General features: G+C 37.4%; 1 protein-coding gene across 1 annotated transcript; it reads right to left on the bottom strand.

Moving 5' to 3' along the window:
• Positions 1-1,819: 1,819 nt before the first annotated feature.
• On the bottom strand, positions 1,820-2,969 carry LOC105390872 (ommochrome-binding protein). Its single transcript, XM_038117265.2, has one exon. The coding sequence runs from the start codon at positions 2,842-2,844 to the stop codon at positions 2,029-2,031; it is 816 nt and encodes a 271-aa protein (XP_037973193.2). The 5' UTR covers positions 2,845-2,969; the 3' UTR covers positions 1,820-2,028.
• Between the last annotated feature and the right edge of the window lie 12,883 nt (positions 2,970-15,852).

The raw sequence follows: 15,852 nt of genomic DNA on the forward strand, positions 1-15,852 counted from the left end.
ACGACCATTACTTGACGCAGAGAAAAATCAAGTAGTGACAGTAGTGACATTGACGTGACAGCTGACATCGACATGACAGCTCATTGACGTTGACGTTTCATGATGAGTTGCGTTCCATTTTTCCATCAATTGTAAGTTTGACGTGTGTGTCTGTAGTTATATGGCAGTACTTAAATAAATGGGAGAAATTAATGGAAATTTTACTACTGTTTGTTTTTGTTTGATAGAGGTGACAGTGATGGTCGAAGAGAGCTAGAACTCCCACAACTTATCGTATCAACACTGTAGTATATTTAAAATATGCTAAACAGAAGTTGATGACATTATTAAATATTTATTTAACAGATGCAAAAATAGTATTCGACAACGCTATAAACATCTTTTTAAACCGGATAAACCGTAAATTTTCTAGCGTCATACGAGTAAAACCCCAAGTGTATCAGCCCCGTATGATCCTGGCCAGTTCAAGTGTGTGACATGATCAATATGATCCTGAAATATCCGTATCCGCTGTGAGCCGGAGAGTCGGCCAGTGCAGAGGCAAGTGGCTAGTGGCCGGGACAGTAAGCGGATTAGTGTTGCTTTATCGCTCGACTTTGTAACTTGACCAATTTGATATATTTTTAGGTTTTAAGCTTCTAACTAAACGCCTGCTAGTTTACTCTTAGCTCTTCAAATGATCATTTATAAAACTAGGTACCAATTTTCATATGCTATAGGAAGATATTGTGTGGAAAGGCTTATTTATCCTTAACGATGTAAAATAAATAATATTGTACATTTTGCCCAAAAATAGAACCCAAAAAACTGAAATGGAAAATGTCGGACACCAGACTTCAATCCTTTGAATAATCCCCGCGCCGGGAACATTGACAAATGAAATTTTAAACGGATTATACTTGCAAAGGTCACAATTGTACCCACATACGTACAAACGTACATACAAGTAGGTAGCTGGGCGCTTGGCACGTGTAAAGTTCAAGAAGATTAGCATTTTACATTAAATGCGATGACCGGAATATGTCCCATGTATCTAAAAGATAATACTTATTATGTCCAACCCGCCAACGGGCCGCGTGGAGATTATGGCAACTATCATCCAGTCTATAAGCAAGCCTATGTCCTGTAGTGGACAATTTAGAGCCTGTGTGTGAATGTGTATCTACAAGGATTTTCTTACATACGTAATACGCGACTGTAATCTCAGAAGGGGTAGGCAGAGGTGACTCGCAAGCGAACCACCCGCTTTTCACTGTACATGTTTACTCACGCGGGCGCAAGCCGTATCGCCGCATTTTTGTAAGAAGGAAATAAAATACGGCTGGGGATCAAACCCGGACCTTCGGTGAAGCAGTCAGAGTCTATCTGCCTCCTCAGGTTAAATTAGAGTTAATATTAGCCAGCCGGTCACGAGTGGTGTGACTATTTGCCGTCGCCGCCACCATCACTCGATTAGCATAAACTGTTTGCCCTTAGAGCATTGAAGAGCTGTTTACTGTAACGTGTTTATGATAATTGAACTGTGCGATGATAGTTTGTTGTACTGTAACTAATAATTATGATAGGAATGTAAGTAAGTATGTACATTCAACAGCAATGAAAAAGTTCCATCTGCCATTAACGTCCCATATTTATCACTGGAACTTTTTCATTGCCCGTGAGTGTATTATGAATGAGTTGAAATTCGGACAAAAATACTTTTGACTACAATTGCCACGTAAAAGTATTTTTAGCTGATGCTTTCAGTTAAAAGAAAAGAACATAATTAATAATTAATTTAATGTATAAATCCAACAATACCATAATATTTACAGCGTTTATATTCACATTATAGTACTTGGACAATGCACATGCTTTTGAACAAGACCGACAATTCTATAGTTTTAGTGTCATTAAATGTATTATATTCTATACAATAGTACTTACATCTTAGATATAACTGAGTTGATAGATAACAAGGAAATAAAAAAAAAGGTTTCTACTAAATAATAAAACAACGACTCTCTTCCACCTCATGAGACATTGAACTCACACAGACAAAAGGCGATACAGATTGCGCGCATCAGAATAGATGATGTTACTCTCATCATCAAAAGTCAATCCGAGGACGTCAGCAATATCGATCAGTTTCGTCGCTTCCCTCATCCCATGTACCTTGAATATACCCTCATCAGTACACGCGTGGACTACTCCATATTTGTCTCTCGCCAACACATAGAACTTTGGATCATCTTGGATTAAAACAGCGGTATTCGTACCGTCTTCCACTCCGTACAGTCCTGTACTGTTAATGAAGATCAGGTTATCCCGCTTGTCAAACACAAACTGATGGACTGAAATGTCTTCTAGCGCTTTCACTGGTCTGATGGTCTTGTTGGTGTATCTGTACGAGTTGAGGCTTGGGAACCGGATGTAGTACAGCTCCCGGTGGTACATTAACCACCAAATATCCAAGCCTTTGAAGGCAAGTTTCTTGAGCGATTTTTTAGCTGGTTTGAATTTGTAGATGCCGTGACCGCCCCCGAAGTAGACATCACCGTTGTCTCTGTCAGTTGTCATGGCGTATGCGTCTTTAATTCCTTTCAGCATAGAGGTCTTCTTGGTTTCCAGTTGGATGGTTGCCGGGGAGTATTCTCCGTTGCCGATATCGAAGCTGAAATACAGGGTGTTGTTGTGAACGGTCATCTGGTTGGGGCTGTGGGCGACCGTCAGTAGAAGCTCCTTTTTGTAACATTCTTCACCCTCTGTATCTCCACCAACACTTCTGTAATCACAATTCTCCGCATTGGTCACTACAAGAGTTTGGAACAACAAGTAGACGTAAAACAGAATTTTAAACTTCATTGTAGAATTTTCTTGCGATATGTGACATGGAAAGTTTATGGTCACTTTAGTAGGTCAACACTGGTTAAAGTAATTCAGATTTCTTCATTTTGTAGTATTTTTCTAAAGATGAACAAATAGACGGCGAGACAACTGATTTCAGACTGCGAGAACCCACAGTTGTTTTCTCAATTGTTTAGATAAATAATAGTATTGAAATGTATGTTTGTTTGTGATTTGTATAATAAACATTTGTGAGAAGTTAAATCATTTCAGATGATCTCTACTAGATGTATAAACGTATGCGTGATTGTAGTTCAATATTTCATTCTTCATTATGGATTGTGAATAAAACATTTATTGTTTTGAAACTTTAGGTAATACGGGATATAATACGCATCATCTCACCTTCACTCACGAGCTATGGTCCACACATCACCATCACGTCCCCACTGCTGGGGCACGATTCTCCTTTCAGGGAAGGGCCTAGTCCACCACGCTGGTCTAGTGCGGGTTGGTGGACCCCAACAAAAGCAAGCTTGTGCTGAGAGAGTTGTTGGGTAAGTGGCCAACCCGACTGTCAGATGTTTTCAAGCTGTCCGAAGGCCTCTGACTAGGCTTCACGATTGCTGCTGCAACAGCAACGGGACCACGTGATGAGGAGGCTTAAGGAAACGCCCGGAAAACAACCACTTGAAATCGGTCACCCGTCCAATAAAACATTCATCATACTTTAATTCGTCATAAGTACTCAGAAACATATAGTAATCATATAATAAAGGTAGCAATATCATTAAAAGTAACGTACGCAGATTCGCCACTCGAATTCTCAACTACTTATTATGTAGGGTGCAGAATGAGCCCTAAAAAGTAATGGCATATTACATTATTTCATGCCCTGTTACAGGAATATTACGCTCGTGTGGGCGTCTCTTTGGGTAATATAAAAATCTGAATTCACAATTGTTATTTAGAGTAAACGGCGCTTTGTGCGTTGGCATCAAGATGTAATTTGTTCTGCTTTGTTTTGTTTCACTTGCGAAGAAAAACATCTAAGGGAAATCTGCGACGAAATCCAGAAGAAACTGTTTACGATCAAAATGTCCTGAGAAATCGATGAAAATACTCTTCTGCCCGTGCCCGATGACCGACAGATATATATGTATACTTACATACTAATACCATAGAATAACGAGTACTGATCAAGTTTTTGTATGCGTTACACTCTGATTGCTTTATTGTAATCAGTAACTTTATATTCGATTGTAAATTGGGCATTATGCGTTTATTTATCACCACTGCAGGGGTTTTAACTATAGTATGTTATGTCAGTTTACTGAATAAATCTTCAAATCAACCCCTTCGTCTCAACACGCAATGCACGTTGACATATTTATGTTTTCCTTCACTGTAGCGTAAAACGTATAACACGACTCAGATTGCACGCTCCAATGAATATGTATGGGACGATGCGGCGCCGCCTTCATATAGATTTAAATGGCCACACACTGAAAATAGAAGAGAAATTCTTACAATTTCTCGTGATATGTGATTGGCGACTACGAAGATTTATTAACTGTGAAATTTTAGACGGGAAATACGCACTTAAAAAAAAAGTTTTTTTCAGTTTTCGCTTATTAAAATGTGTTGAAACTTTCATGGATAATCTTTTGCTGCTCACTGCTCGCTCACTGAAAATAAAGTTTCAAATAAATATGGAAAAGACGTATCTTCATGTTCTAGAGAAACTGAAAAAAAAAAATATATTTAAAAGAAAAACTTGATCGCTACGTTGCGCGTTGGCGTTGATTAGATCGAGCCGTTAATTAAGCCTAGGTCTTTGGAGCTTTAGTCAATATTCAGTAATTAGGTAAGTTTTCGTTTTACTAACTAACTTTTTTTATTTACTTAACTACTTATTTTTGTGTTGTTTCTGTGTATAATATTTTTGTTGTCTTTCCGTTACTAACCGGTGTATTACTTTGAAGAGCTTCTTGGAAACTGATCCTTACATGTTTTTTAAAACAACATAAGTTTATAACACTGTTACTAATCAAGAAAGCTCCTGCTGTGGACTATTTATTGGTCATGTGTGTGTATATATGTCTATGTGTGTGTGTGTGTGTGTGTGTGTGTGTGTAATGTCGCAACACTCAGAGAAGCCTCCTGGATTAAAACTTGGCAATTGTCGCCGTGGTTTCTTGGCTCCTGGCGCGATGACGGAGATATGCAAAAAGGCCTCGAAGTGGGCTCATGTGGTATTCGAAGTACCTCCGTAATTGTCTGCACAGCGGTAATTTTGTTAATGTTACGATTGTTACGAGTACAAGTTAGAATAAACGAAATAATGAATGAATCAGTGACTACAACATTATATTTTAATTTAGGAATTATGAACAGACGGATACGAGTAGGCTATCTAGTGTTTTAAGTGTAATTCAAACCAACATACATATACATACGAGTAGGTAAATTTTACGACATCTATCCTCTTTTGATATGGTTAAAAAAGTTGTAAGACTCCACAAACAAATTACAATTGATGAACAAGCAGACCCGATACGCGAAACCATTCAAAGCAGAACTTGGAGCTCAGTGGAAGGTTTAATTAAAGTTGCGCCGGGGGGCGGCGAGTTGAGCGCTATCTCGCGAGGGAATGGTGACAGGTTCGATTCCAACTTCAGTTGGAACTGGCTCAGGATTCACAGTGCTTGTGAAAGTGAGTTCTTCTGAAAAGGCATTCGAAGTAACTGAAACTACAACTTGTAACTTTTTAATCATCGGTGCTTAAAAATGAATCTTTATATTTTATATTGTACTTACATTGAGTACACTGTATTTATTTCTACCACAGGTAAAAACCAATGCAATGCTATAGAAGATAACAATTTAAGATTGTTTTGAGGAAATGGTAATTTGGTAAGTAATTGATGAGTCAATGATGATTGTTATCAATGTCAAAATTTTCGTTGTTCTGTCTCGACTCTACACTACACGACACGATGGTACGAACACTTGGCAGCAGATGTCTGGACAAGAGCTAGACAACGACCTAGACTGGCTAGTTCGCAAATATGCTATTGAATCTGTCCAAAATTATGTTTGAAAATTTATATATTCCTACGACATAGGTTTATTTATAAACTATATCTATTTATATACCTAGGTATAGCTTCCGAAACAGCCTCAATATTTTATACACCCGCCGTTGTCGTTACTCGTTAGTCATATTTTTATAGCATAAGAATCGAAATTACCGCATCTGTACACCGTACGAGGAGTTTTTATCGCCCACTTCTAAGGCTTGTAACACACCGAATGTGCTCTGGAATGTATTCAAATGCAGTAAGTGCTCGTTTTCTGGTTACGTCGAGACGTTAAAAATCGAGCTCGAAGTATAATGGCGGTGAGAAGGCATTCACGATGCAATTTCACGTACATTTATCGACACACTGAGTTTCACGATACGTAATGGTGGAAATGCTACTCGAATTTTTAGTATAGAAGGAGCTAAATAAGAGCATATGCATATAGTGCATGTACTTGCATAGGTACTTGAGAGATTATAAATAAACAATGCAGGGAATTTACTTTTAATATTATAGGTAGGAGGTAAATTCTCGGTTTACAATTTGCCTATAAAACTTTGATAAACCTACTTCCATAAAAGACAATACTTATAAGACCCTACTAAAATGTATTTATTAAAAAAACGACGTTGCCCGCTTGTAGTAAGATCGTGGCGCACCTCAGAGAGAGCTACATAACTGAATCACTGTTGGAACCTTCGCCTAGGTTCGCTAGGCACAAAGGAAATAATGAAAAGACGTTTATAAAAATAACCTCTATTCTTTCCTTTATAGTTTTTATCTCTTGCGAAGCTGGCGCTTACATTATTTATGGCCTAAGGCTAGATGTAATTTCCTTCAAGAATATACGGGGTCTATTAAGTTCATGAATAAATTTAACGGTAGAGGAAAGCTGGGAGGGAAATCATTTTTGGTATGAAATAAGTGGCCGGGAACCTTCCATAAGGGTGCATCCACCAGCAGCGACGAGATATACAACTATGATGCGAAAATAAGAAATCTACTATACGAAATCATGTGACAGCTTCCAAGAATACTAAAATATAATCCCTCGTACAGCTACATATTTTAGTATTCTTGGAAGCGTTCACTTACGTATAGTAGATTTCTATGCGATGCGCTATGAAGATACTTCACCGCGCCGAAAATTAGGGTCCAGCCAGACTCGTCCCATTCCACACTCGACCCGGCCACACTCGACCCGAATTTCTAAAATACGATATGGTCTAGGTACTTTTGTTGAAATGTATGAAATGTACTGTCAGCCACAAGAGTTTTTTTACTGAAATTATAGTTAGGTGTTTTATGTGCTGATTAATTCAAACAAAAGTAATAATTTGTACTTTTAATCATTTATTTATCATTTTCTATAAACATTATTAGTAGGTAACACATGTTTTGAATTATAAACGTAATAAGTAATAATAAATATTAACAAAATAAGTAACTATTAATAATTATGTGTGCTAAAATCACAGTTACACAAAATATCTTTACATTGAAATATGTATAAAATCCTTTTTATAAAATTCGTTTGCTGTTTATAAAATTATATTTACTTCGCAGTAGCCCTTGCTTCGAGAGCGGTGGTAGCTCAGTCGGGTAAGCACCCGCTTCTCACGCCAGAGATGCGGGTTCGATCCCGGCGCTGACATGTACCAATGAGTTCTTTTAACTTAACTACAATATATACCATCGCTCTTACGGTGAAGAAAAACATCGTGAGGAAACCTACATATCTAGATCTAGCACATCTAGATATGTGAACCCACCAACCCGCAATGGACCAGCGTGGTGGGAAATGGTCCAAGCTTAGGAAGGCAGTTTAGACCTTGGGCATATGCACAAAGGTTTCATTCGAGAGAGCCAGGTGCAGGTACTTACACCCCCACAGAGAATAGAATAGAATAGAATAGCCCTTGCTTATCAAATGCATAAATAACAATACAAGTAAGTGCGCGAAAGAGATGGATGCAGGCCATCCAAATCTTGACCATTGTTATCGATAACCCGTTTATTTCAGGCTAAAACAATGAGAAGGGTAAACTACCTCTCTCTGTTACTGAGGTCAAACTTAGGCTAGTTTAGTCAACATATTTCTTAAATTTAAGTGATAATCACTTTATATGCAATCAATTAAGAAATCCATAAACATTTTCTGTCGACTGTACTTTGCGATAAGAAAAAAAATACAAACAAAATGAACCTTATCGAAATTATGAAATTCGGGTCGAGTGTGGAATGGGACGAGTCTGGCTGGACCCGAAAATTAGCTGTACGTGAAATATGCTTGCACATAATATTATTTTATGTAGCTGCGCCACTAGTGAAGGTTCATACCATGGATCCAAAGCTTGCACCTATAACAAACTTCCTTCCATATAAAAAAAAACTAATCTCGCATCCATAACAAACAACCTTCCATATAAAAACACATATAATTATCATAGTTGAATCCATTTCCACCAGTGCTAAGCTACAACCTGCCACCATGTCTACTAATTAAACAAAAGCATCCATAGCAACGTTTAGCACAGCATATCGCTGGTGGAAGGACCCTTATTCTGGCACGTACTTCAGGATGCATGGAGCGCGTAGTTCGTTTCAGCAGCTGTGTTATGTAATATGTAAAAGCATGGTTAAACTTTTAAGTTGCTGAACTATCAGGTAACAGATAGATGACTTTCAAAAAGTATATTTATTTTATCTTTTCATGATGCTCTATTTACTGTGTTATCCTTTGTCTCAGTTATAGAAATAGGCAGTGGATGTTTATTGATATCTTTAGTCGAGAGTTTTACTTTACTTTGGGTAAACTGAAAACTGAATGTCTATCGTCGGAAATAAACGAATTTTTTCAACCCTCATATTATATATTATATAATTCGGAGCTTCAATTTTACACCCTGTATATTGACGATCGTAATAAGGGTGACATTTTTCACAAGAAAGGTACTTTTTCATTTTTATATAATACTAGCTGTTCTCGTGAGCTTCGTTTTGCCTTAAAAAGTTTTGCCGTGGGAATTTCGCGAGTAAAAGTAACCTACGCCTATTCTCAGGGTCTATCTATCTAGACCATCTATATTCCAAATTTCATTCTAATCTGTTCAGTAATTTTGGCGTGAAAGAGTAACAGTAGACAGACAGACAGACACAGTTACTTTCACACTTTTACATTTATAATATTATTATTATTTACAATTATATGATATGATAGTATGAAAATAAAAATGTTAGTGAACTAAAAAAGTAACTGACATTGGCTCGGCTAGAATTGATATTGGCGGTAGTGTTAGCAGAAGTAGTAAACAAGCTTCTAACACTTTAAAATAGTCGTCCACGGTTATATTATTATACAGAGTGTCGCAAAAGGGTAAGTATACTAAGCAAAAACCTACGTGTGCAGCATGTTATACCTAAACCCGGATATGCGAAAAAAATAACCTTTTTCCATAGAAACTTGGTCACGTGACTTTTTTTACTATGGACATTGTTTTTTTTTGGGGGTTTTTAACGTTGCTTAAGTTATTTAACTATTGTTTTTATTCACTCTTATCGTTGGCGAGTGTCCTTACTGGCAGGTTGCTCGGCGGCGACGCGTGTCTCGGCACTAATCCCGCGGATAATATTGCGACAAACATTCGGACTCGCGAGCGCGCAAATAAATTGCACGAATTAATATAAAAAGAAATCAGATGGCGCAGCGAGTAATTACGCCTGTTATAAGCCCCAAAATTGCTATTGTACAGGAAAAAAATACGTCCCATGAAAGCGAAAAGTATGACCATAGATGTGGATGTGTGTCTGTGTATATCACCATAGAATAACGAGTACTTGTTGAATGCTATATGATATCACCTAAGTACATGAAATTAAAATAAAAACTATAAGTAAGTATTTTTTTTCTTCCTACGTATTAGGGTGTAAGAGTAAAATAAAATTGGTCTGCAAATTTGCACATTTCACATAGAAGATGTTGTCCACTCTATATAGGTACAATACTTATATGTATGCTTATATTATGTACATAAGCTGGTGCTAATCAAGCCAGGGAGCGCCGTGCCCCGTCAGCGAAGTTTATAAACGGAGTTGCTAACTCCAACTGACTGAGTTTAAAATTGAGTTGAGATAGTTCAGTATTCAGTTTCGTTATTGGCTGTAAACCTGTGTTGTTATATAGAAGACCTAAAGTACAGTAAACATAAATTAACATTATAGTCCTAAAGAGTAGGGGAGACCGGGGCTGGTTGACCAATTTTTAGCTTAAATATTTTAATTTTTATTTCTATCTAGTTTATTATTTTAACAACGGGTTCAATTAATAGGTATACTATTAAGCTTTGAAAAAAAGTGGCAAAAAGCGTGTTATTCATTATAATAATGAGTACAGGCCAGTAGTGGTTAGTGACCCTGACTACTGAGCCGATGGTCCCGGGTTCGATTCCCGGCTGGGGCAGATATTTGTTTAAACACAGATATTTGTTCTCGGGTCTTGGATGTGCCCGTAAAATGGCAATAGGCCCGCCCCCTATTACATTGGGACTAACATAACACTCTGGCGAAAAGTGGGTGCAGCAATGCACCTCTGCCTACCCCGCAAGGGAGTACATTAGTACAAGGCGTGAGTGCGTGCGTGTGTGTGTGTGTACAGGCCAGTTTTAGTGTGATAGGAAAAACTGGTCAACCTACCCCATTCCTGGGGTAGGTTGACTATTCGTCTGGGGTAAGTTGACCTATGAAGTTGTAAGAGCAAATATCTGCTAGAAAATAGGATAGGAAGACTTAAAAAACCGGTGTAATACAATTTTTATTTATTGAAATCAATGGGCGATGTTAAGCCACTTCAATTAAACACAATGAAAATAAAATAATAATAAACAATCAAATGTTTGAACATAAAGCATTTTTTTTACCTAAAAATAAACCAAGCGTACTTTCTTATAAGTATTTAAAACAAAACTAAACGACTTTTTATAAACTTTACTCATTTGGTAACAAATAATGTAATCTAACCATTATAATTATTTTTACTATTTGGTAACAGTCTTAATGTAAGTATTTAAATATTATTATAATTAAATTATATATATTTGTAAATTATAAAATTATTCTTTGGAGATCATACTATGCAATCAGTCTTCTAAATCGGAAGTGCAATTTTTGCACTCATAGAACAATATGTTCCTGCTGTTTACACATTTTGTGTGTGCCCACAACTTGCATCCAGTGCATTGAACCCATTCTTCTCCTAAAATACTAGAACTGTAGGGTTCAGTGTACTCCAACTCCAAACTCACTTTCAGAGTCGTCACTTCTCTCCTTATTCTGAAACAACATTTCCTGAAACAACATTTTTTTTTATAAAATTTCATAAATACCGACTTTTCTTTTACATGTAAAACATCTGTTATATTATGGGGCTGGTTGACCAGCTAGTCAACCAGCCCCATTATACATTATTCAACCAGCCCCGAGGTACCTTATAATTTTTAAGCACGTGTCATAACCTTAAAATTGCGTGGAAATCAAATAGAATAATATATAAAAGAAAGAACATGAATCAAACATTTCTTATAAATACTTTGGCAATCAGTAACCATGAATAAATAGGCATTATTACAATTAACGTGACGACAAAAATAATTACTTACGTGTGTTATTTTTCAATATTACGCTCCTTCTCTCAAACGCCGTGCGTGCGCCACGCCGCACCGCCGGTGACTGTGCGGGGGGAGGTGAGGAACTCTCATGCCTCATTGGTTGGCTCAAGGCTATTGCGTCGAACGAGTTTTTGGTAGTTAGTCTACCTACCCCTATAGTCAACCAGCCCCGGTCTCCCCTACCTATATAAGTAAAGGTAGGTAGGTATATAATATCGGGGTGTCTGCTGCCGCAGCAGGCCATAAGAGTTATTAATATTGTTATCCCGTAGCACAGCAGAGCTGTAGTTGTAGCATAGCAAGCACGAAAAACGGTGATAAAAGTTTATGTCAAGGTCACTCTTGAAGTGATGCCGTGAGATAACTTTAGTTAAGAGTCGATCGACCGTCACTATAATATATCTCGAATCGAGTTAAACGCAGATTAAAGGTAAGATTGGTAAGATATGCATGAAAAAAATTTATATACGTCGATAAATATACCATGCCGCGGGAGCAGATTATTTAAAGGTGCCCAATAAGTTTCCGCAATAAATATCCAACCGAAGGGTTCAGTAGTCAGTAGTTAGCCAGACAATCGGAGGCCCATCCAGTAACTGAATTATCAGTTCGTTAGCGAGTAGTTACGTCCCCGACCCCGCTTATTGGATTGGATTTGTCGGAATCAATGTAACTGATGTCCTGCCTAAGGACATTTCGGCTTTATTTATAGGTTTATACATTTAGGGTGGAGGATATACACGTGTTTGCTGAATGGCCGAGAGATGATCACCCTGTTTATTCATTGCGAGTAGCATTCGAATTGAATCGATTTATCATGTTGGTTACTAGTCGTGCAGGTGGAAAATTTACTCGACCGGGTATCTTAAAATTATTTTTAGCTAACATTCCATTTAATTTCATTTTATTTGTTATCAACTTGACTCATAACCAATTGGAAGCCACTTTTAGGTACTTGGAGACACTCTGGGTTGTATCTATACCGTACCGTAGATCCTCTTCAGACTTATCTATTGCCTCGAGACCTCTCAGCCGTTCTCAGAACAAGAACTTAATGATAAATACACGGGCAGCTCACTGAAACGAAAAAAATAATACTAAAATCCAAACTCATTGTTAACGTTTCTCTCGTAAAGATGACACAAGAGATCTGAGATCTGAAAAATGCCTTTTCTTTGCCTCGCTTAGGAAAGATAAAAAGTAACACAAAGCCAGCATTGTATGAGAAAATCCAAGAGTGAAATAAGTGAATAGGCACGCAATTTATTATGAGTGACGTTATTTTTATTTTAGAGAAAAATATAAGTATACCTACTTAAATAATAAAAATTATAACTGATGGCTCACTTTTGTTTTAGAACAATCATTCGAGATTTAGGCCTTGTTTCACAATGTCTGGTTAGTGGCTACCTGTGAGATAAAATACAAGCTGTCACTGTCAAAAAAATTGTAACAGAGAGACATTACTAACCAGACATTGTGAAACAGGGCCTTAATTACCTAATTCATCGACATCAACAGACTTATTTAATTAATGAAGGTAGTTGTTGATATAATAATATTAAGAATATCCTTTCAGTTCCGTATCTAGGATACGATAGGTTAAGTCGATAAATGGGCCCGCTGCCTCTATTCACGCAATAGCGTTATTGTGCTATATTTAATGAAACACAACTATTATTGCCAAAGCTTGTTTATCGACTAAACAATGGTAGCAGTTTCCTCATTTGGCTCATTTTCTCCGAATCGAATGGATCTAGTTTAATATAGGCTATTTTTATGATTCATGGAAATCAAACAGACGTCGAGTAAAAACTGATATAAAAGTACTTAAAAATCATTCAAAATAGGATTGATTTATTTATGTTTTATAAGGTCTACTCGTGATTAGTGTACTTATTGTTTTATTTACTTAGTATTGACATGAAACTACTTACTGTACTTATATGGATCATGTTATCCTAACTTCCTAACTAAATATTATAAATGCGAAAGTAACTGTGTCTGTCTGTCTGTCTGTCTTTCTGTTACTCTTTCACGCCAAAACCACTGAACGGATTTGAATGAAATTTGGTATACATACGATCTAGACCCTAGGAAAGAATATAGCCTACTTTTTATCCCGGAATTCCCACGGGAAAACTTTTTAAGGATAAGCGAAGCGCGCGGGAACAGCTAGTCTGAAATAAATGTATTAAATTTCATTTAAAGTATATAAGAAAGGGGGTTCAGATAGTTGCATAGCACACCGTACGAAATGTAACACGCTACAATGACGTCATGCGGGGGTAAACCGGGCACACTCAACGCTCATTGGCTATAAAATGTTCTTGACAATCCGCTGCTAATTTCCCTGCTGACTACCTAGTGTGTGCTGCATTATGTGGCTCTGCTAATTGACCCCCGGGAGGACACTTGTAGGAGTGGGGGGGTAAGTTTGCACTGTTTGACCCCCGGGTCAAATATAAGCTTTCACATGGATGACTCGCCACCAATGTTTAATACGGACTAGATGGAGTGTCGGTGCAAAAGAAACGTCTCGATAAATAACACCCCACGGTGTTCCATTGCGGGTTAGAGGGTTCACACATGTAGATGTGCTAGATCAAGATGTGCAGGTTTCCTCACGACGATTTTCTTCACCGAAAGAGCGATACATAGAGTGAGAGTACATCAATTCAAAATAATTTATTGGTACAATGTCTGCGTCGTAATTTGAACCCACATCTCTGTCATCAGAAGCTGACGCTTACCCGACTGAGCTACGCCGCCTAATGGTCACTGTCGGGTATAGGTATACATATATGCCTCATATGTGTACGGCGACATTTTCAGTGATGCACACAAGACTTGGCAAAAGCTGGTGATATCATAAAAATGTCACAGTGGGAATCAAACCTGATACTTCATAGTGCTTTGCACATAGATACAGCTCGCCTGTAGATCACATTATAAGGAAGTATATAACAGCCTACATAATATGCCAGTAACAACAAACCGACTGGAATTAATTTCCCTAAGCAAACAGGGCCATGTTTCCGTAAACTGTGTATGTTATTTCTGTAAACTAATTTCGATAGCTGAACGATGAAAATATTGTTTACTGTTCAATTAATATACTTATAATATTTATCTATCTATCTATCTATCTATCTCCCGGGCGATGAAAAAGTTCCACTCACAAAATGTCGACACCAAACGACCCCAATTTTTTAGGGTTCCGTAGCCAAAATGGCAAAAACGGAACCCTTATAGTTTCGTCATGTCCGTCTGTCCGTCTGTCCGTCTGTCCGTCTGTCCGTCTGTCCGTCTGTCACAGCCGATTTACTCGGAAACTATAAGTACTACAGTGATGAAATTTGATGGGAATATGTGTTGTATGAACCGCTACAAAAATATGACACTAAATAGTAAAAAAAAGAATTGGGGGTGGGGCCCCCCATACATGTAACTGAGGGATGAAATTTTTTTTTTCGATGTACATACCCGTGTGGGGTATCAATGGAAAGGTCTTTTAAAATGATATAAAGTTTTCTAAAAAACATTTTTCTTAAAGTGAACGGTTTTTGAGATATCAGCTCTCAAAGTCGTAAAAAGTATGTCCCCCCCCCTCTATTTTTATAACTACGGGGTATAAAATTCTAAAAAAAATAGAGGTGATGCATGCTAATTAACTCTTTCAACGATTTTTGGTTTGATCAAAGTATCTCTTATAGTTTTTGAGATAGGTTGATTTAAAGTTTATTATATTTGCTGCTACGGAACCCTTTGTGCGCGAGCCCGACTCGCACTTGGCCGGTTTTTAAAGATTTAATTTAATATTGGAACAAAATATTACTATGTATTTTTAGTTGGTATAATATCCTGATGCTCTATTAAATGTACTTCAATCTTACAGAAGACTTTTCCGTTTAGAAGTAATTTGGTACTTTTCTCCGTGGAACCTTTTCATTGCCCGTGAGTGTATTTGGAAATATGTAGGTATCTGCCGTCCTATCCTACCTGTATTTATAACGTATAAAGTCGCCAGCTCTAAAACATAGAGAATAACATATAATAACACTGCAGATATATGGAGGACGATATATTGGAATGGTGCGGGACTGCGGGTAGATGTAGATAAACATGATTATAACGTTTGAAATATGCTCACAATCTTTTTTCAATATCTAAATAGGTACCAATCACCCTTCAATTTGTCCTGGACGGTCGAATTCGTAGGCTTTTTGTCTGAGCCTCCAACCCGCCGTTTGAATTTGAATTAATATTCAAACCGT

The sequence above is a fragment of the Plutella xylostella genome, chromosome 3 (genome assembly GCF_932276165.1).
Source record: "Plutella xylostella chromosome 3, ilPluXylo3.1, whole genome shotgun sequence".
NCBI lineage: Eukaryota > Metazoa > Arthropoda > Insecta > Lepidoptera > Plutellidae > Plutella > Plutella xylostella.